Source organism: Harpia harpyja, chromosome 18 (assembly GCF_026419915.1).
Source record: "Harpia harpyja isolate bHarHar1 chromosome 18, bHarHar1 primary haplotype, whole genome shotgun sequence".
NCBI lineage: Eukaryota > Metazoa > Chordata > Aves > Accipitriformes > Accipitridae > Harpia > Harpia harpyja.
This window is the reverse complement of record NC_068957.1, coordinates 15049834-15071245: the sequence shown is the minus strand read 5'-3', so window position 1 is coordinate 15071245 and position 21412 is coordinate 15049834. Positions and strand designations below refer to the sequence as shown.

The 21412-nt window shown below is 43.4% G+C and overlaps 1 protein-coding gene across 3 annotated transcripts; it reads left to right on the top strand.

Annotated features, from left to right (window-relative positions):
- The first annotated feature begins 478 nt into the window (after window positions 1–478).
- GCNA (germ cell nuclear acidic peptidase) lies at window positions 479–20792 on the top strand. Of its 3 annotated transcripts, none has more exons than XM_052813121.1 (10): window positions 479–846; window positions 1710–1756; window positions 4327–4378; window positions 4755–4828; window positions 6334–6774; window positions 9015–9186; window positions 10284–10428; window positions 12041–12179; window positions 16130–16334; window positions 18372–20792. In XM_052813121.1, the coding sequence occupies exons 1-10, from the start codon at window positions 494–496 to the stop codon at window positions 18622–18624; spliced, it is 1881 nt and encodes a 626-aa protein (XP_052669081.1). In that variant the 5' UTR covers window positions 479–493; the 3' UTR covers window positions 18625–20792. The 3 variants fall into 3 exon arrangements, with proteins under 3 accessions (XP_052669081.1, XP_052669084.1, XP_052669083.1); XM_052813124.1 differs by lacking the exon at window positions 18372–20792 and adding an exon at window positions 16804–17640; XM_052813123.1 differs by lacking the exons at window positions 4327–4378; window positions 4755–4828.
- The last annotated feature ends 620 nt before the right edge of the window (window positions 20793–21412 follow it).

The following is a 21412-nucleotide window of genomic DNA, read 5'->3' as shown; positions in this document are numbered from 1 at the left end:
AGTGTCAACCTTGCTGATGGTGCTAGGGGCGCAGCAGGTCAGTGTGTCTCTTGGTTGTGCTTAGCTTGAGACTCCACTTGCTGCCAGGTGTCGGTGCACCTAAGACACTCAGTCCCTGCTGGTGCCGGGTGTACCCTGCCCCGATGAGCACCCCTTCTCGGTGGGGTGCCATCGCTGCCTGCATGCCCCGGGGAGAAAGCCTGCCTGTAGTTACTCTCACACCCCCTCCTGTTAGCAACAGCTGTCTGGTATCACGAGGGGCGGTAACAGCCTTTTTACGAGCTACGTCTGTGCGTGGCGGTGGCCGAACCCGCAGTTCAGCTGGAGCCGGTGCCGATTCCTCCGCCGCCAAGAGCGGCGAACCCACGGGGGACTCCGCGGGCCCGTCCCGCCCGGCCGTCTCTGCGTTGTGCGCAGGCGCGGGGCGGCGCGCATGCGGGCTGGCCCGGTGTCCCGGAAGCGCTGCCGTGGGGCGCGGGCGGTTTGAAGCGGGATGGAGCGGGCAGCGGTGCGTCGTGGGCCGCCAGCCGCCTTCTGCCCCCACCCGCCACGACCGCCCCGGCCGGCCGCTCATGCTCTCTTTCGCTTGCAGCTCGAGGAGGCACGGGACGGGGCACTGCCGCAGCAGAGGCGCCCGCAGGCCCCCCAGGGCGGTGAGGGCCGCGGGGAGCGCCCCGCCGCCCCCGCCCCCGGTCAATGCCTGGAGCAGGCGGGGAGCGTGGCCGGAGGACGTCCCGGCGGCGGGCCTTCAGACTCGTGCGATGGCGGCTCTTGCTGCGGTTTGGCTTCAGGCGGACGCGGTCCGGGGCGAGTGGCCGTGGGGAGCCAGGGCCGACGGGGCGGCAGGTGGGTGAGGTGGTGGTCGGTGGGGCAGCAGCCCCACCTCACGCGTCCTCCGTTATTGTTGTCGATCATATCTAAATATAGCTTTAGATTATGCGCTCGATTTGTTTTACGATAATTGGTAGGTATTAGCATGTTTCAGAATTATAGCCTTTAAGGTTTGAGTAACTTTAATGTAATTAAAAGAAGCCGTCTGCATATTTTTAAGCAATTGCATAGTGTATTTTTCAAGGTGTTAATGTTTGGGTTTTGCCAGAAAATGGAATAAATAATTTGGTAAGAGTATTATGGCTTGCCTTTACATTTGCGTGAGAATTGCAGTCCAAGTAGTAATGCATCCATTTTGCATCTTAAAATAGCTTTATGAAAGCTACTGCAGTTTGCTAAATATTTACGGCAACCATATTTAAAGTGCATTCTATACAAAAGCAGCTTGTTTCTCATTGCTGCATGTTTTGAGGTTTTAGACTTAATACAACACAGCGTTCTCTACCTGATCATATACCACATGTAAGATGAGAAACAAGCTTTCTATCCCTTCTGACTTCTCATACCCAATTTGAACTTAAACCAATGTAATGTCCTAAGCCTGCGTGTCTCCAAACGGTTCAGTCTTTCAGATTTTGACAGCAATTGGTTGCTACTTGAATATTGAACATATATGGTTGTTAAAAATTTTAGTATACAAGTTCTAATATTTCTATTTTAAATAATTTAAAACAGTTTAGCCTATTTGAGATGTTCAGGTTTTTTTCAGTATACATTTGGTTCTCAGTGTTCACAGGCATTTCAGACCAGTGGAGATGCAGATCTACTTGCTGTTGACCTAATGTTCCTGATACTATTCTGTATTTCATTTTTTGCAGCCATGCCCTGTACTTCTCTTCCAGCAGCGATGAAGAATTTGAAATGTGTAAGTAATAGCACGTGTTATTTTGTTTTCTGAAGGAGTATGAAAAGGACACATTTCTATCTAGTTATAATGAAGTAGTTTTTATGCATTATTTTCTTTCATTGCTCCTGCTGCAAAGTACATTTTCTCCTTGCCACAGTAAGTGTTCTTGAATCTCATGTCTCAATTTTGGATGCTTTTTGCCTGGCATTACTTTTTCTTGTTGCCTCAGTTCTATCTGTTCCATGTCACTCATATGCTTCCTTCTTAGTCTATGGAGAGTCTTTGAATAAACATTTTCTCTAAGCAGTTACAGTTCCAAACACATGTCTAAACTACTCAGAATTCCCTCTTATGTGTCATGGCTTTTGCTACATGAATCTTAACCAGTTGGAGGGATGTTTTTGGCTTTTCATGGTGGCTCGAGGTCTTGGTAAGATGGAATTGAATACTAAATTTTACATGGCGGTGTCTGCTGTGCATAATTTCCTATCTTTGTTTAGCCTGTACCTGATATTTGTGTTTTTCTTCTTGGTAATAGCCATTACGACTATCATTTTGTGCTAGGGTAGTTGAGCACACACTGGGTTTTTTCCTGTTGCAAGAGTTCTATTTAGCTTGTTCCTTAGGTGGACTAATCATGGCTCTACCACATCTCAAGTGAGTTTCAGAGTGGTAAGTAATTTAATGGTTTGTATATCTTGCAATATGTTCCTCACTATGTATTCAACATTTGAAAAGAGATGGTAGAAATGGTAAGGCAACAAGTCATATCTGTTTATTTTGCCTTTTGCATAACACTCTCGTGTTAGTCCAGCTGCTTTTAAAGCAGATTTCTCATTACTTTAGAGTTCATGCTGTGCTCCAGCTCAGTGCCATGTGAATGATCTTAAGCATTGTCAAGCCTTACTACTTGCGTCCAGTTGAATTAAAATGAGCTGTGTATAGTTCCTGCACTACTTCTGGGCTTTTAAATCTGATAAATATTTCAATACTGTCCATTCATTAGGTCACTGCTCACTTTCCTGTAATTTTTTAAACTTACATATTTGATAGTCTGCTCTTTTTTTTCTACTCTTTTTTGCCTCCTCCATCCAGGAGGCTGTTGAGGCCGAAGTCATGTGTCAGCTCTGGCATGGAAGGTAGCTGAGAGTTGGGTAGCTGGTAGTTGGGGCTTGGAGCAGAATATTTGCAAAGCTATTCTATTGCCATACCATCACTATAGTGACAGTTGTAGGAAAGAGTGAAATGAAAATATGTGCTAAGAGACAAGAAACTAAAGAGAATTGATTTATTAAGTAGCAAGTCATATTTTTCTGTAAGTATTTGGTTTTCTGTGACCAGCTTGCCATCTTATTAGTTTGGTCCTGCTTCATGGTCTAGGAACACTGTGGTTATGAACATCTAGGAAAGCTGGCTGCTGGCCATTTGTGCTTCAGTGAGCCACCTTGATGTGGTGGCTTGGAAGGCAGCAGATGCTGTGGTTACTTCTTTTGTAATGATGGTAGTGGTGAAGACTACTGGGTGCTAAAACTGAGAATAATTTATTGCTCCAACTACTTCTTGAGCTTCAAGGTCTTGAATTCTCCCCCCCCCCCCCCCCCCCCCCCACCTTGTGCTCTTCCTCAAAGAGGACAATACCCAGTCCCATCCTATGCCTTTTAACTTACAGTGTGCTTTCAGGGTACTATTTGGGTGTAGCTCAGCTGCTCTTCCTGGTACCAGAATCTACCAATCAACCATAAAAGCTTTATCAACAAATCTGTCTTCTGGTTTTGGGCTTATGGCATAGTGCAAAAGTTTATACCATTGAAGTCATGTATGCATCTTCAGATTGTGAGAACACTCCTTAACTGCTATTTTGACCCATTGTGTTCTGAAGAAGGGACTGTTGTTTACCTTCTCCCCAGCCTGATTTATGTTTTAATTAAATTTGTTTCCCTTCAACTTTCCTGAATCTCTCATAATGATGGTGTGTGAAATTTTGATGGCATTTCTGATAGCCTCTCAAGAGTCACTACTTGAAGCATCTGCAGTACCGCTACCTGAACCATGTTTCATGTTTAGCAGTCACCACAATATTCCCGGAGTGATTAAAATGTGTTTATTTCTGAGTAGTAGTACCGAATTGCTGTTCTGCAGTGGGTTACTACTGTTACCATTTCGTTTGAATGCTTTTTTGGAGTCACTTAGTGGAATAAGCATGTGGACAACTCTGTGCAGTAGGAAAGCTACTACCTGCAGTCATTAAAATGCTTGGGGAAAATACTGTTAAACCCATTCAATTCCACCCCCGATGATCCACATATATGAAGAGGCTATACTGGATACTGCAAGATACATAATGGCTCTTCTTATGTGGCTTTGTGCTTGGCAAGGATTGAATAATGAAGGAAATGCTAGAAAATTGCTGTGTCAGCTTTGAGGAATTAAGAGTTGGAATTACATGTAAAGCATTCTTATGTTTGTGTGTGTTTTGTTTTTTAAAGACTTTAGACTGAATTTTTACTAGTTGCAAACTTTTCTCTTAGAAAAAAAAGCATAACAAAAGAAACAGAACCTTGTTCTTAGTTAATATTTTATTGCTTCAGTTTTAGCTAGAATGAAAACTCCCAAATCTGTTTCTAAAAAGGCAGATGCAAGGTAGGTGCTGTAATTAATGACTCTTTAATGTTTATATATTAGTTTTCTGTATTGCATCTACTATTCAGAATACAGAAAAATGATCAAAAGTTTTAGTGATTCATAGGCAGATACATGTATAGGAGTGAGTGCAGACAGAAAAACTGTTATGTGCTCAATCTGTATGTTCAAGTCAAATGTAAAATGGGATATTTGGAGGTGTACGTGCTCTTGCCATTCCTGTTAATGGACATATTTGGTAACATTTGCAGTGAACAGCTCATAATGGTATATTGGGTGGCTTTTTTTTTTTGTTTGCTTTTTTAGTAAGGCAAACTTTCTCTTCTGTTTTCCTGCTCGTGCCTACCTTTTTTCACATTAATTGCTTGTTTTATAGTTTGAAGGACTTAATTGATGACTTGGATTATTTCTTCTTGGACTTTAAAGTGAGAGAGAGCACAACAAAGAATGGTAAATAATTGTCCAACAGCAAATATGAAGCAGGCATTTTAATGGGTGGAAAGATAGCATTCGTTGCTAAGCTCATAAATTTCTGAGGGAGCTTGTTAAGCATAAGATCACTTTGTCTCTTCCTTGAAGGGTACCAGAGGAGAGGCTTTTCTTTTTCCTCTGGGGTAACAGAGGAAAGCATGGTTATACTGTTCTGACAGGTGTACATTTTGAAGCATTGCTGTAGGTCTGCAGATACTGTGGACTATCTGCTAGTATCTGGGTCTGTGAAGAGAGTAGCAACTCATGGCTGATTAGACTGAGCTGCAAATATGGGATAATCACTGTGGAGACAGGACTTAGGATATGCAAAGCAGTGTTCCTATGGCTGTACCAGCTCATTCTGTGGCTAAAAGACACTGAGTAAAGAAAGAAGGTAACTGTTGTTAAGCTAGATACCTTTAATTTGATGCAGATATTGGCAATCAGGCCAGTCTTGCCTATGGGTGTTGCAGAGCTATAGATAGGGTCCTTTAATTTGGAGTGTCTTTAGCCAAGGTCCTGTGTGTAATCCTGTGAATGCTGGCTACAAGGTGCTCTGGCAAACCATGACTTGAGGGGCTTCAATGCTTGTCTGAGCAGAAGATCCCTCTTTTCCCCCAAGGGATGGAAAGTGCCTTGGTTTACTAACATTCAGATACTGACTACAGCTGTCTGGCACACTTCTCATTGATACGAGCAAACTGGACTTTCCTAGAAGGAGTGAACAGGGCTCTGGAATTCTTTACATGGTTGCTGGGCCAGCAATCAGGTGATAGAATTCTAGTAGGTGAGGGATGATAACAGTGATCTCATGTGAACCTGGAGAAGCTCTGACCCCTGATCAAGAAGGGTGGGATCTCTTGCAGCTGGTGTGAATGTCAACCCTGAAATATGTATGCCAGCTGCAGACTGTAAAAAACTATTGGGATGCTTTCTGGAGGGGAAATGCTTTTCTGAAAGTGGACAAGAAGCATCATTAAAATAAAAAGTCACCAATAGATCTGACATGATACTTTGATCTTGATAGGTCAAATCAGAGATGTCAGAAGCCTCATTTGTTGGCAAGTGTGTGCTTTGTGCTGTAGGCTATGGTCTGATCAGCTAAGGCTTAGCATTTTTTAACCCTTCACTTGCTGGTGTTATAAAACTTTAATGTGAAATGTTCAGCCTCACTCTTACATGCATGTAGCTTTTGTTAGTGGGAATGAAGATTATGCCAGTGCTAGCTACCTATTCAGGATTGTTAGGTCTGATGGCTGATGTATACACACATGGGGTTTAAGATTTGGGTTTTTTTATACATCCTTCAGTGACTTTCCATTTAGTATGATGATAAATGAGCAGGGTGTAATAAAGAAAATGCAAAGATATCTTTCTATTCTTTGTGTTTTCCTGTCTTTCAAGGGATTTTTTTTGTGTTAAGACAAAGGCAGGTGTCCTAAACGAAATTACCAAAACTTTAAGCTGTTTATTTTGAATTGCAGCACAGAAGGATCTTCAGACCCCGAAGAAGTTGATGACTTCTGGAAAGAAGAACACTTGCTGCCAAGAATTGCAGTATCCAGAGGCTTCAAGTGACATTGAAGATTCTGTCTTTGTAGAAAGTTCATGGCATGACTACCAAAAAGGGGGAGTGAATGACTTGAAAGAGAGTCGGAGGTGCATAAAACTCCCACCTCCACAAAATCTGAAAAAGTCAATTTCCAGAGGCAGTCCAGAGTTGCTTGTTAGAAGGAAAGAAAGAAACTGTGAAAAAAGTACAGAAAATAAAGTGCCAACTGTGGCGCTGAGGCAAAGTACAGAGGTAGAATCAGATAGCTCAGATGACGAATTTGAATCATTAATAGAACGGATAAGGAAACGGAGTATACCTCGAAAACCAATCTTAAGCACAAGTAAAACTGTCTACCAGCCAAGCACAATAGGTAAGCAATTGTTCTTGGCTAACTTGCAAGCTACTGATTGGCAGCAATGGTAGTGCTAATTGCCTGATTCTTTTCAATTGTGTGGCATATGCTTTAGAAGTGCAACCCAGCATCTTGCAATTGAATTTGATGCAATCAGAAATTATTCCTCTGAGCATTCTGAAAAGTGATTCTACTAGTCTCATGGTATCAAGATTTAAGTTTTTCACTATTGCTTATTTTTATAATTCCTATAATTGTAGGCATTTTTAGTTTTTAAAATTGTTCTGAAAACAAATCTAACTGGTGGTTTTGAATGATGTTTAATTTTTTTAAATGTATGATAGCAGTTAATGTGAAGCTGTCGTTTTGGTAAGACTGAAATTTTGAGCAGTTTAGATGCTGTTAATTTAGTATTTGAATTTATAATTTACTTATTTTAAATACAGTTTATAATGAGAATTTCGTAAATCAGTAGTTCCTTCTCTCTGACTAACTGAAGTGAGCTCCAACTGAAAGATTGCAAAGGGTGAAAAGGGCTATTGCTGAGTACAAGCAGGTGAAAACAAATCTCTTTCTAGAAAAGCAAACGCAGAGTGCCTTCCTCACTAACAAGGACTAGTTCAGGGCAAGGACACCTATGGAAGAGGATGTCTGACAGCATAGAAATATGCCCTGGAAAAAAGTGGTGGTGGTGGTTTTTTTTTTTTTTTTTTTTTTTTATTGGAATATGTCAGTGTGGTCTATAAAACATCCTAGAAGTGAGCTGGTAGCTGCATTGGCTTCCCTGTATATGGCTGAATAGTGAAAGGAGACGAGTGTCACGACCCAGACTGGACAGACCAGGGAGTCCTGTTTAATTTGAAATTCCCTTGGACTAAATTAAGGTGAAATGACACCAAACGATCAGTTAAAGATTTAATTCATGACAGAAGCAAACTGAACTGGGGAGGTGTAGTATTAGGTGGCAGGGTTTCTCACAACCGGGATTGGCATAAGACTACTTCTGTAAACCGTGTAACTGTATACATCAATTCAGGGAATAAGGAGATCCCTCCCGTTGAGTCACGAGGTTCAGAGCAGACCCCCTTGCTTTCTAGACTCCTCCTCAGAGAAGGGCCCAGGGGTAGCTGGATCTACTCTTAGTCTCAGACATGGTCAACGGTTTATATCTTGAAATGGATGAGGTGTAGGGATTGTGAAAAAGGAAAAGGAAAGAGAGAAGAAGACGGAGAGAGAAAAAGGAAGAGAGAAGGATTTCACCGGTCCTGGGTCCAGCGTTGGTTCAGTCAGCCGAGGTGTCCAGGCAGCTGAGGGGTCCAGTCCCGGTGGGCTTGCGCACCCAGGGCTTCAGTTGGTGTCCTTTTATCATCCTTGCTCCTACTTTGGGCGGGCACCCAAACTCGTCAGGTTAATGAGCAGTTTGTGAGCCTTTGGGCTTTGGGGGTCATTTGTGGAGTAACTTCTCCTTCCCTGCAGACAGGGCCATTGTTTGATCTTTGTATCAGAACAGGGAGCTGCGCACCCTCCAGCACGCCCTCCCCCTCCTGTTGCTGATGTCTGAGCTGATGGGCTTTTCACCTTGGTTCCTTGCTGTGCAGTGTTTGTCTTTAAGCAGAACTTGCCCCACCACAATGTTTGAGACATTAACTCTTTCAGTCTCTCACAACGAGTGGCCCAAATCGGTGAACAGTTATAGAAAAGCCAGCAGAGAGAACGTCTACTGAAACTGCAAGCCTTGAAGCGGTCCTTGATTTCTGGTGTAAGGGCCAGTTGTCTTGGCTATCTGTCCAGATGTGGACTGGTGAAGTAGGCAGCTATCTGATCAGAACTTGCCTCTGAAACAAACAATGTGACTTATGGTACATGACAGAAGGTTAAAATGATTTTTTTTGTTGTTCAGATGGTGTCTCTGCATTACTGCTCCCAATGTGCTGGTGACGTATTTTCAATTAGTGGAAATGTCACAGAAACGCCTGAGTGAGGTCACAAATTCTTTTCCCTCCGCTTCCTCCTAGCTGAATGTTTGAAAGTTTGGAGTCTGCCACTCCTTCATTGAATGGTAACTTTTGTGGTATATAACAGCAAATTACCTTTCCATCAGTTGTAAAAGCCTTTGCATTCAAGTATGCACAGCAAGAGTGTGTATGCTGAGGTGGAATATTTGACTTTTTTCACCGTTGTCTGTTACCTGGTTGTTGATGTCTGTGCTCCCCGTTCTTTGACAGTGTGTAATCCTGTGACTCTTTCTGTTGAACTAGAAAACATCAAGCCACCCTGTGAAGATGCCCAGCCCTTGAAAGGGGAGGGAGTCAAGGCACCAAGGCCAAACTCCATTTCACTTCAAGAAACACCTTTCAGGATAAAGGCTTCTGCAAGAATTCCTAGGAATGAATTGGTCAGTTGCTCACAATCAGAAAAGACAGAGAAAAGGTAAGTGTTTCTTCATCTACTGTTCTAGGACCATTATAGATGGACAAAGAGATGCTAAGCATTTTGCCTAGGGTGATGTTCTGTTTTTTCTGGTACCTAGAAACTTCTGCTACCAATTCAGCAGTTGTTAATAGTTAAGTAGCTGGAAATCAAAGCTTTCGGTCTCAGGTATGACAGGCAGAATATAAGCTAATGTCCACTTAGAGGAATTGATGACAACTAAATCTGACAAATGTCAAATCTTCTTTGTAAATGTTAGCTCTCTTGCTATTCCTTGTCTTGCACAGCATAATTCTAACATGCGCTGGCCCTGCAGATTCTGTCTATCCAGCTGCCTGCCTCTGAATATATATTAAAACTAATTCTATTAGTAATTCATGCCTTTTAACAAGCTTGTCTTGGTATTTTTGACCTGTATCCTTATAACTTGCAGAATTCATGTTTCTTTTTCTATATGTGGATGCAGCTTAAGCTTTTCAGAAGAATGTATTTTTCATTTCTAATAGCTGCCTTTATTCTGCATTTTAGCCATGTGATGTTTCCTTTAGTCATTTTATAATTGTATATACCAATGCAAAACCTTTAAATGATGTCTTCAGAGCTGATGCTTTGTCAGAATGCTGCAGTAGTGGAGTTAGTAATCCTAGTGGAATATCCACTTCCCCTGAATGAAGTCCTGAGGATTCCCAGAACATCTTTGGCTATGTTTCTGAAAATATACCTTTATTGTGGGTGATCATGTTAGGGCTGTTCATATATTGATCAAGTTTTGGTACAATTATGGCTTGCTGTGTCACAAAGATCTGAGCCACCCTCTTTTTCCTACTTAGGAGTCCTCATAATCTAGTTTTGTGAATTAATGAAATAAGTGCAGAACTATTGCAACAGTTCTGCCCCTTCATGGTCCTGAAGAGGGAAGAAGACAGTATAAACATGTGCGCCCCACTGGCCTCGTGAGGGCAAGCTAGTGAAAAGAGTCAGGAGAGGTTTATGCCAGTGGCAGCATCCCAGAGATCTTTATTGGCAATAAAGTGGCTGTTATTTTTCAGTGTGATATCTCTGTACTTCAGTAAACTGCTTTATGGCTTTTCTTGCAGACTCAGGGTGTGCTCAGTGCCTGGCTGTTTCTTGCAAGATCTCTCAAATCCAGCTTCCCACTATGTGAAGTATTTCAAGAAAAATAAAGAGGAGCTGGCGCAGAAGCTCTACTGTCTGTATAATAGAACCATCTTTGAGCAGAAGGTTGGCTTCAAAACAAAAACTACAATTCTAAAATACTGGTTAATATGTTGCTCCTCACTTTTTGATGTGATTGCTCTTTATCCTCTTCAGTTAGTAGAAGTTAAGCTTTATAGCAATAGCTTACGTTTGAATTAGTTCAAGCAATTTCTTTGAAAGGGGTTTATCACCACTGTGATGCAGCAGTTTTCAGCTTGGCTTGCTTTCCCAGCTGTAATGGTGTACCATCCTTAAGTGAGCAGTCTGGATGGTGTGCAAGAGTCTTTGAGAGGAAGTGGTACATGAGGGGCCTTGGATCAGTTTCATCTTTGAAGTGGTGACTGATAATTTATCTTCATGTATCCTCTCTTACCTGCATGGTCATCCACTCAGCAGCCTGGGATTATTTCTGTTGCCTCTGTGGTAGTAGACCCCAGCAAAGGCAGCTATGGCTTTCTGCTGCTGAAAGAAGCTCAGGGTTGCCTACAACTGTTGCTCATTCAGCTTTTACTGAAGTAACATGTACTAGTGAACTCTGCAGTGTTACCACAGCCTAATAGCTAGTTGTAGCACAACTTTCTTGCCAGCAGCTGACAGAAGGCAAGTGGTGGGAGCCTATGTTGGGGAGCAGGGAGCTGATGGATAAAAGTGCTTCCCTTTGTTGTTAGGGCCTACTGCCTCATGCTTAGTCATGTTACATGCAGTCTTCATTCATTCCTATTGCATGTTCATGTCTGCCATTCTGAAACAGATTAAAAAGCTGCTTATCCTTTGAATAACAGTTTTGGGTGAGCCTAAAGCTATAAGTTATGTTTCAAATTAAAGGTTCAATTTCAGAGAACCGCTGTGTTGACCTTTACATCTTCTGGGATACTGGAGACCCTCCTCTGGTGAGAAACATCCTTGAAAGGATGGATGCTGCCCTCAGTAATTCCAGTAGAATTTCTTTCAGGAAGGAAAATGTTTCTGTGCAGCTGAGAAAATACTGTTGAGCTGACGAAGGACAGGCAGAGGTCATGATTTCACATAAAGCTGAGCTGAACAGGCTCACTATTGCTGAAGGCAAAATATCCTACTTCACAGTGCTTCAGCTCTATACCTGTGCTGGCACTTACTACTGTTGGACCAGTTACTTAAGCTTATTAACTAATTTAGATGACAGAAAACTGTTAGTAAAAGAACAGAACTAACCAGGTTGGATATGCTGAGGGCTTATAAAATCAGGAGCAGCACAGATAAGCAAGGGGTGATTATTTATCGTTTTGCAGTGTGAAGGTACATTAAATTAAAACAGCATATTGCAGGTTCAGAACAACCAAAGCAGATGGTACTTGATCTGTAAATTATTAAGCTGTAGAACTTCTGATCATGTACTACTGTGGATGCTAACAATGCACTAAGGGACTTTTTGTCTCATCTTGTGTTGTGAAACTCCCAGTGTTGGTTACAGAAAAATTCATGATGGGAATAAGAAGCCATGGAGGGTGGGTTTGCATCTTAACTGACAACAGTATTAAGGGCACTAACAGACACATCCTGTACTGGCTTTGCAGTAAATACAAGGGGAAGCCAGAGGGCCAGAAGAAGATAAGGGAGGTAGGAGAGGGCAGATTACATGTACTGGTTTGTTTTTCAGTTGCCAGAGAAAATGGTAATAATCTGGAATAAGAAAATGAGAAAAACAGCAGGATATTGTGTAACTGGGCAGACAGAAGGTCCTAAAGCAAAGCGTTACGCTCGTATAGAACTTTCTGAGAAAGTCTGTGACTCTGCAGGTAGGTAAAAGAAAAGATATGTTGATTCTTCTTTGAGAAAGCGAGTTCTAGAGATAAAAACATGAATCTGAGGCTGAAGAGATCTGGAACTGGACCTTGCTTTGAAATTTCATGTTTTCTTGAATAAATAAATCCATTAATGGTAGTACTTGTCCTCACAACCCTTCTAAGAAGCGGGGCAAATTTACAAAATATGAGAACAGAGATATATTCATGCTAATTGCAGTATTTTGTTTATATTTCTTATTGATTTGAAGACCAGGTTACTGTAATTCTATGTGTACTATAATCTGAAATCTGACTTCTTCCATCATAGCTAGCCACCTTGTTAGTAGTATTTTAAAGCTGGAATAAAGACAGGTTAGTGCCAAATTAAGTTCTATTATGTGGTGGGTACTGTAACAGTTATTTTTCCCTCATCCCCTCCCAATTTGGGGAAATGAATGTTGCAGTTACTGTAGGAGAACCAGTTCTGTAATTAATAGAATATTTTTAAGTAAGCTTATTAAATTTGATTTGAGAGATACAAAAAGACTACCCTGGGAATCAGCTTTTGAGGGCTTAGGAGTCCACGACTGCTGGTCAGTTGTTAAGAAGCATCTTTTAGAAGCACAGGAACAGGCAATCCCACTGTGTTGTAAGTCAAGCAAGCGGGGCAGAAGACCAGTTGACTGAACAGGGAGCTCCTCGTGGAGTTCAAGAGGAAAAAGAAATTGTATGATCTCTGGAAGCGAGGTCAGGCTTTGCAGGAAGATTACGGAGCTGTGGTTTGTGTATGCAGGCAGAAGACATGGAAGGCCAAAGCTCAGTTAGAGTTAAAACTGGCCAGTGTTGTGTCAGATAACAAGAAGGGCTTTTTAAAGTATGTTAATAGCAAGAGAAGGCCTAAAGAAAACATTGGACTGATGCTTGTTGAAGATGGTCATCTGATTAATAGGGATGAAGAAAAAGCAGAGGCATTCAATGCTTTTTTGCCTTGGTCTTTAATAAAACTGACAGACCCTGAGCTGCCCAGTCCCCTGAGTTAGGGGACCACGAGCATGGGAACAGTGATTTTCCATTTGTGGACACTGAAATTGTCAGGGACCAGCTGTATCAGCTGAATGTTCACAAGTCCATGGGGCCTGATGGGATTCACCCCAGAGTACTAAAGGAGCTGGGGGATGTTATGGCAGGACCCCTGTCAGTCACCTGCCAATGGTCTTGGGAGTCTGGGGAGGTCCCTACTGACTGGAAGCTAGCCAGTGTTATTCCAATTTACAAGAAAGGCGTGAGGGAAGACCCAGGGAACTACAGACCTGTTAGTCTAACCTTGCTTCTTGGAAGAATTATGAAGATCATACTGGGTACTATTGAAAAGCATTTGAAGAATAATTCAATCATCAGGCACAGTCAACATGGGTTCACAAAGGGGAAGTCCTGTTTAACTAGTTTGATATCCTTCTATGATTAGGTCACCCACCTAGTTGATGAAGGCAAGGCGGTGGATGTAGTTTTTCTGGATTTTAGTCAGAGTTCTGGTACTGTCCCTAACAGCATCCTTCTGGACAAGTTGTCCAACTGTGGGATGAGCAGGTTCATGGTGCGCTGGATGAAGGGCAGAGCTCAAAGGGTTGTAGTGATTGGGACTACATCTGGCTGGTGACTGGTCGCCAGTGGTGTTCCTCAGGGTTCAATTCTAGGGCCAGTCCTGTTCAATATGTTTATCAATTATCCGGATGCAGGAGTTGAATGCGCTATTAGCAAGTTTGCTGATGATACCAAATTGGGAGGTGCTGTTGACTCTCTTGAGGGACAGGATGCCTTGCAGAGGAATCTAGATAGATTGGAGCATTGGGCAATGATTAATGGGATGAAATTTAAGAAGTCCAAATGCTGGATTCTGCACCTGGGATGGGGTAACACCAGGCACAATTCTAAAATGGGAGAGTAGTGGCTGGAGACCAGCCCTGCAGAAAGGGATCTGGGGGTGCTGGTCAGCAGCAGGCTCAGTAGGAGTCAGAAGTGTGCCCTGGCAGCCAAGGCGGCAAACCACATTCTGGGGTGCATCAAACACAGTGTAACCAGCTGGTCAAAAGAGGTGATTATCCTGCTGTATTCAGTGCTGGTGCAACCTCACCTTGAGTACTGTGTGCAGTTCTGGACCCTACAATTTAAGAAGGATGTGAAGGTCCTTGAATGTGTCCAGAGGAGGGCAACAAAGCTGGTAAAAGGGCTGTGTTGTGGTTTAAGTCCAGCTGGCAACAAAGCACCATGAGGCTGCTTGCTCACTCCTGCCCCCCAGTGGGATGGGGAGGAGAAAATATAATGAAAAGCTCGTGGGTCAAAAAAAGGACAGGGAGGGACTGATTACGGTTATGGGCAAAAACCAGACTCAACTTGGGGGAAAAAACCACAATCAATTTAATTTGTTACCAATTGAATCAGAGCAGGATAATGAGAAGTAAAACCAAATCTTAAAACACCTTCCTCCCACCCCTCCCTCCTTCCTAGCTCAACTCCACTCCCGGTTTTCTCTACGTCCTCCCCCCAAGCAGCGCAGGGGGACGGGTAATGGGGTCAGTTCATCACATGTTGTCTCTGCCCCTCCTTCCTCCTCCGGGGGAGGACTCCTCGCTCTTCCCCTGCTCCAGCATGGGGTCCCTCCCTCGGGAGACAGTCCTACACGAACTGCTCCAGTATGGGTCCTTTCTGTGGGCTGCAGTCCTTCAGGCACAGACTGCTCCAGTGCACACTTTTCTTATGGAGTCACGGCTATCTTCGGGAGCATCCCCCTGCTCTGGCGTGGGGTCCTCCCCGGGCTGCAGGTGGGCATCTGCTCACCTCCATGGGCTGGGGGAGGACAGCCTGCCGTCTCACCACAGGCTGCAGGGACATCCCCTCCTCTGGTGCAGTTCCTCCCCCTCCTTCTTCACTGATGTTGCTGTGTGCATGGGGGTTTCTCTCACCTTCCACTCCCCTCTCCACTGCAGATTTCCTTTCTTAAATACATTATCCCAGAGGTGCTACTGCTGTTGCTGATTGGGTCTGACTTGGCCAGTGGTGGGTCTGACTTGGAGCCAGGGAAGCTTCTAGCAGCTTCTCACAGGAGCCACCTGTGTAGCCCCTTCCCCACTACCAAAACCCTGCCACACAAACCCAAAACAGGCTGGAAGGCATGTCCTATGAGGAGCAGCTAAGAACTTTGGGCTTGTCTACTAGACAAGGAGGCTGAGGGGCAACCTCATTGCTCTCTACAGCTTCCTGAGGAGGGGACGTGGAAAGGGAGGTGGTGATCTCTTCTCCCTGCTATCCAGTGATAAGACACATGGGAACAGTTCAAAGCTGTGCAGGCAGGGTTTAGACTGGATGTTGGGAAGCATTTCTTTACCAAGAGGGTGGTCAAACGCTGGAACAGGCTTCCTAGAGAGGTGGTCGACGCCCCAAGGCTGTCAGTGTTTAAGAGGCGTTTGGACAATGCCCTTAACTTGCTTTAACTTTTGGTCAGGCAGTTGGACTAGATGATCATTGTAGGTCCCTTCCAACCGAAATATTCTATTCTAATTGTGGAGAAAATTCAGTGCTCCACTCTAGATGTTTCTGGATGAAAAATACCAATGTTACAAAAGCAATCAATGAATCTTGGTCTAAATAAAGGTGTTTCAGGTCTCATTAAGAAAAAAACCCCCCAAAACCCAACCCAAACAAACAAAAAAACCCCCAAACAGATTAGGTGTGCAGGGAAGTAACTAGGATGCAGAATTGGGGCTAATCACAAAACTGGAAATGCACTGAGTAAAACCTTGTTTTGGGGCATTTTATCTTATCAAAACATTGGTAATTCCAACCTCCAAAAGAACTCTTGCATCTTAATAAAGAAAGAGCGTCAAAGGCATGACGTAGTGACTAAGGATGAAAGTTTGTACTTCCCCATACCTGACTGATCTTAATGTCTGTTTGCCTTACCCAAGATCGTCTTCGAGACACGCTAGTTCATGAGGCTTGCCATGCAGCCACCTGGCTGATCAATGGTGTTCGTGATGGACATGGACGATTCTGGAGGTTCTATGCCAATAAATCAGCTGTGATTCATCCAGAACTGCCAGTAGTAACACGATGCCACAGCTATGAGATTAATTACAAATTCATCTATGAGTGTGTTCTGTGCAAAGCTACGTGAGTAATGTTTTGATCTTGCATATGACTATGTATTAACTTTGTCTCTATCTTGGCAGTCTCCTGTCTCTAGAAATCATGGGTCTCTTAAACTGTGAAGCAGTTGGGATACTCTCCGAGTTGTCACTTCACATTTCCCGAGCCTACAGAACCTTGCTATGTGATTCCACATGTTTTTTTCCAGGTAGTTTCATTTCCAGTTCAGAGGTCAGGACAGGCAGAAGTGTCATCTGAGGACCATTGGTGGTGATGGAAGGTCTTTGGGAAGCAGTCAATGATCAGAATATGTGCCTCAGCTTTGAAGGACATGGCAGGGAAAGGTCACACCCACGTGGCTGCTCTCACTTTTCAAATATTGCTCAAATGATGTAAATTTGGATTCACTTCTTACTGTAGTTAATACTGAGTGAACTTCAGATATTTTTTGACCAGTTATCTCTGATTTCATGATCAACACATCTTATTACAGGCTTTTTGTTAGGGGGTGGTACTTCCAGTCTTAACTAAGTACTACATCAGGAGTAATACTTGTGGGCCTACACTGATGGAGCAATGGCTGGATCTGGTACATCCCTGTAGAATGCTTGTAAGCAAAGTACTAGCATGTGTTGCAGAAATAAGGCATTCCAAGTTCTTTTGAAATCTGTAGACATTTTATAAACTAACATCGTTGAATGTGCCATGACAACAGTCTAGGTTTGATCTAAGGAAAAACAGTCTACAGAAGAGTGCTAGACTTGGCATGGTGGATTGAGTTACTTTTTATATGCTCATCCTTGTAAAGATGCTGAGGACTATCTGATGCCGAAAGAAGTCAGTTAGTAGTAACTGGAATTCAAAAGCAGAACAAGTCCTGATAAAAACTGGGCACAAAATGTGTGACAGTAATTAGATATTAGAACAAAGTATCAGAGGAAGCTCTCTGGGTTTTGTATCTTGATGACTTTGAATTAAGACTAAACATTTTGACTAATCTTGTATCTTTGTTATGGTAGTGCTAAGTAAAATGTAGAGACCAACAATATAACGATATCTATTGGTTTAAAACTCTACAAAAGCTACAGTCAGTTTTCTAGTTGATCTATCTCATGGACTCTTTCAGCTTGTGTATATATTAAAGGAAGAATAGATATCTGGAGCCACACAGATGTGAGCAGCACTGTGATATGAAGGGTTGAAGCTAGGACACAGCTCTACTGATAGATTGCAACATTGGTTGTCAGACTTCTGTCTTGCTTACTGCACTTGTGAGATGAGAGCTATTTATGTTGCTGAGATCAAACAGAATAAATAGTTGCTATAGTAATTTCAAAGACTTCTTACCTTTCATGGGTATGGAAGGTGTTGCCTTTTCTGGAATACCGTAGCTGACCACAGGCTTCTGTATGTAATGACCTCAGTCTCAGTGGGAAAGCATGAAGTTTTGGGAATTCAGTTCTGCATAGCCCAGGAAAGTGGCTGACAATGGTGTGTGGGTTTTTTGTGTTTTTTTTTTTTTTAAAGATTATTATTCCCCCCCTCACTTTAGGGGCTAAATACATGCTTAGAAAGCATGCATGGGATTTTTTTTCTCAAGATCATATGAGCTACTTCCAGAAGCACTGGAAGGAAACAGTATTTCACATATCAAAGAATCTTCCTGAAGCGTTTAATATGACTATGCAATGTCTTAGTTGCTTAGATGCAACAAAGCATTGAGAAGATTTGATGGTGATGGCTTTGAGGAGAAACTCCGAGGGGTAGTTGATACATGGGTTGTGGAGGTGTTTTGAAATGTTGTAGCACTTCATACTAATAGACTAAAAGAGTCAGAGAAAGGAACCAAGCTGAAAAGGCAGTGGAAAAAGGTCTAGCATAAAGAAATGTGTAATACAGATTTGATTGTTCCACTGTGTGAAGTATTTAGTCTGTTTCCTGTTTTAAAATGCTAGCTTAGAAATCTGACCTAAGTAGCCTGGCAGAAGATGAAAGGAGCCCTTTCCCACAAGTACTGTCTACTACATGTGTGAAATCAAAGTACTTATTCTTCCATTTCAGGATTGGACGTCATTCCAAGTCTCTGGACACAGAGCACTTCATGTGTGCCTTCTGTGGCGGGCAGCTGGTCCTGAGTCAGCCCACTCAGAAGGATGGCACTCCTGCTAGGACACATCTAATGCCCTTTGCAAAGTATGTGAAAGAAAACTATGGTCTTACTAAAAGAGAGCAGCATGAGCTGAGTCACGCAGAAGTCATGCGGAAACTCAGTGCTGATTTTGCTTTAAAAACTAGGCTTCAAGATTCCCTGTAGTATCTCAATACTCTTCCTTTCTTGATGCCACTTAAATTTTGTATGTAGTAGTAAATGAGTCTAATGTAAGTCTAAGAATGTGTTTTGGAGTATTCCAAATCATTTTAATATTTTAGTATTGAATACTTCTAATAAAGAAGACCTTAAGACCATTTCTAAAATGGCAAGAGTGAGCAAGAAGTAATGATAGGAAGTCCACGGTGATGCACAAGTCAGGTTATCCTTCGTAGACTTAAGATAAACACTACCTGTGCCTGGAAAGATGCAGTTCTAGGCCTTTCGTGGGACTGACTCGTTATGTCTGGAATTTTCTCAATGGTATTTACACATAGTGCTCCATAGGAGGTCTTCAGTGGCTCCAGTGAGCAATGGATTTACTCTTTCATCTGGGTAGCTGTTACGCTCTAGACTCTGTATATGTGCTGAAGAACTGCTAGATGTACATCTGTCTGGGATTGCCAGATGCAAGAAAATTCCAGGCCCACGAGTCAAAGTCCTCTGATTCTGTCTGGATGACTTCCAGGCAGGAAAAGGGGCGGCCTTGAGGAAGGCTTCAACATGGGTTCAGGTATTCTCCCAAGGAAATTTTCTTGAGTGATCCTTGGCTGTTTTTGTTAAAAGTGGGTAGTAAGTAGATGATGCCTCAGATCTCTTGGAGAAAGCGTGAGTTTCTGCAAAGCCCTCTGGCCCTTAGTGAGATCAAAGCTCTTTCTGATTAAATTCTGATTGCAGTTGTGCCTCTACCACTGAGATTTCATAGAAGCTAAAATAGATGCAAAAGGTCAGGTTGGGGAAAGTGAATTCAAACACTTTCCACCATGAAATGAGAAGGGCTAGTCAGATGACTTAAGTCTTTCACGTAGAACGTGCCTGAATGTGTGTTACAGTGTTTGTGTCTGCTGTGAACAAATTACTCAGGGGATTAGTAATTTTGAATAATCAATAAATGCCAATTTTATACCAACCATGACAATGAACCAGGCTTCTTTGTTTCAATTTAATCGTGGCTGTGTAGGTATAGTATGTGAAAACTTCTGATTTCTCCTAGCTAGTTTTGAGTTTCACCTACAGCAGGTCACCCTGCTTGCTGTTGAGAATACCTCTCCCTGCTCCCCACCTCCTGCCCTGTCTTTATCACTCCCTTTATAAACCAGCTGAAAAAGAAATTTTAGCAGCATATGAAGGAGTTTGAGCCGCTTCAGAAATAGTCAGTACTGAAGCACACTTCCTCTTGGCATCTTGATTGCCTGTGTGGAGTTGGATGTTCAAAGGGAGGGTCCTCTCTATGCATCATGCAACTGATGCTACATTGAGTAAGTGGGTTGCACTGGTACTGTACCAGGCTCAAATGCGAAACCCCAACTGCCCAGGAATTTTGGAAGTGATCATGGACTGGCCAGAGGGCTGAAACTGTGGAGTGTCGCCAGAGGAGGGGACTCATACTGAAGAGATCCTGCTGTATAGTAAATCACCAGCAAATGAAAAGCAGTAAGCCCTGTCATATTGTGGGAAGACACTGGAGGTGGAAAGCTGCTGTGTGGGGTCCTACACAACAAGTTGCAGAAACTGCTGAAGGAAAAGGTGAATCAAGTCAGTCTGAAGAAGTGAAAGCCATCCAGCTGGCTTTAGATATTTCTGAATGAGAAAAATTTCTATACTGACTCATGGATGGTGGCAAATGCTCTGTGGGGGTGGCTACAGCAATGGAAGCAGAGCAACTGGCAGCGCAGAGGTAAACCCATTGGGGCTGCTGAATTGTGGCAAGATATTGCTGCTTGGGTAGAGAACCTGGCAGTAAAAGTCTGTCATGTAGATGCTTGCATACCCAAGAGTTGTGCCACTGAAGAACATGGAAACAATGAGCTGGTGGACCAGGCTGCTAGAATTGAAGTGTGTCGTGGTTTCAGCCCAGCTGGTAACAAAGCACCACGCAGCCGCTTGCTCACTCCCCCTACCCCAGCCACAGTGGGATGAGGAGAAAATATAAAGGCAGGCTTGTGGGTCGAGATAAGGACTGGGAGGGATCACTCCCCGCTTACGGTCACGGGCAAAAAGACAGGCTGAACTTGGGGAAGAAACAAAATCAATTTAATTTACTACAAATCAAATCAAAACAAGGATAATGAGAAGTAAAATCAAATCTTAGAACACCTTCCCCCTACTCCTCCCTCCTTCCTGGCTCAACTCCTCTCCTGGTTTTCTCTCCCTCCTCCCCCTGGCAGTGCAGGGGAACAGGGGTGGGGGTTGGGGTCAGCTTGCCACACATTGTCTCTACTGCTCCTTCTTCCTCAGGGGGAGGACTCCTCGCTCTTCTCCCTGGTCCAGTGTGGGGTCCCTCCCACAGGAGAAAGTCCTTCATGATCTTCTCCAATGTGAGTCCTTTCCGCAGGCTGCAGTTCTTCCTGAACTTCCCTGGCGTGGGTCCTTTCCGCGGGCTGATCTTCAGTCACACACTGCTCCAAGGGCGGGCTTTCCCATGGAGTCACGGCCATCTTCGGGGGCCTCCCCTCCCCTGCTCACTTCCATGGGCTGCAGGGGGACAGCCTGCTGTCTCACCATGGGCTGCAGGGGCATCAACCTCCTCTGGTGCACCTCCTCGCCCTCCTTCTTCGCTGACCTTGGTATCTGCAGAGGTGTTCCTCTCTCATTCTAATCCCCAACTCACTGCAGGTTCCCCTTCTGAAATCTGTTCTCCCAGAGGTGCTACCACTGTCACTGATGGGCTTGGCCTGGGCCAGAGGTGGGTCCAACTTGGAGCTGGGGGAGCTTTGAGCAGCTTCTCACAGGA

What these genes read in the sequence shown, in the direction of transcription:
- GCNA (XM_052813121.1), top strand. Translation starts at nt 494, where the DNA reads ATGGAGCGGGCAGCGGTGCGTCGTGGGCCGCCAGCCGCCTTCTGCCCC. An exon ending in TCTAAAAAGGCAGATGCAAG is followed by an intron (nt 4,379 to 4,754) that starts GTAGGTGCTGTA and finishes CTTGTTTTATAG; the next exon opens with TTTGAAGGACTTAATTGATG. An exon ending in GAACCATCTTTGAGCAGAAG is followed by an intron (nt 10,429 to 12,040) that starts GTTGGCTTCAAA and finishes TTTGTTTTTCAG; the next exon opens with TTGCCAGAGAAAATGGTAAT.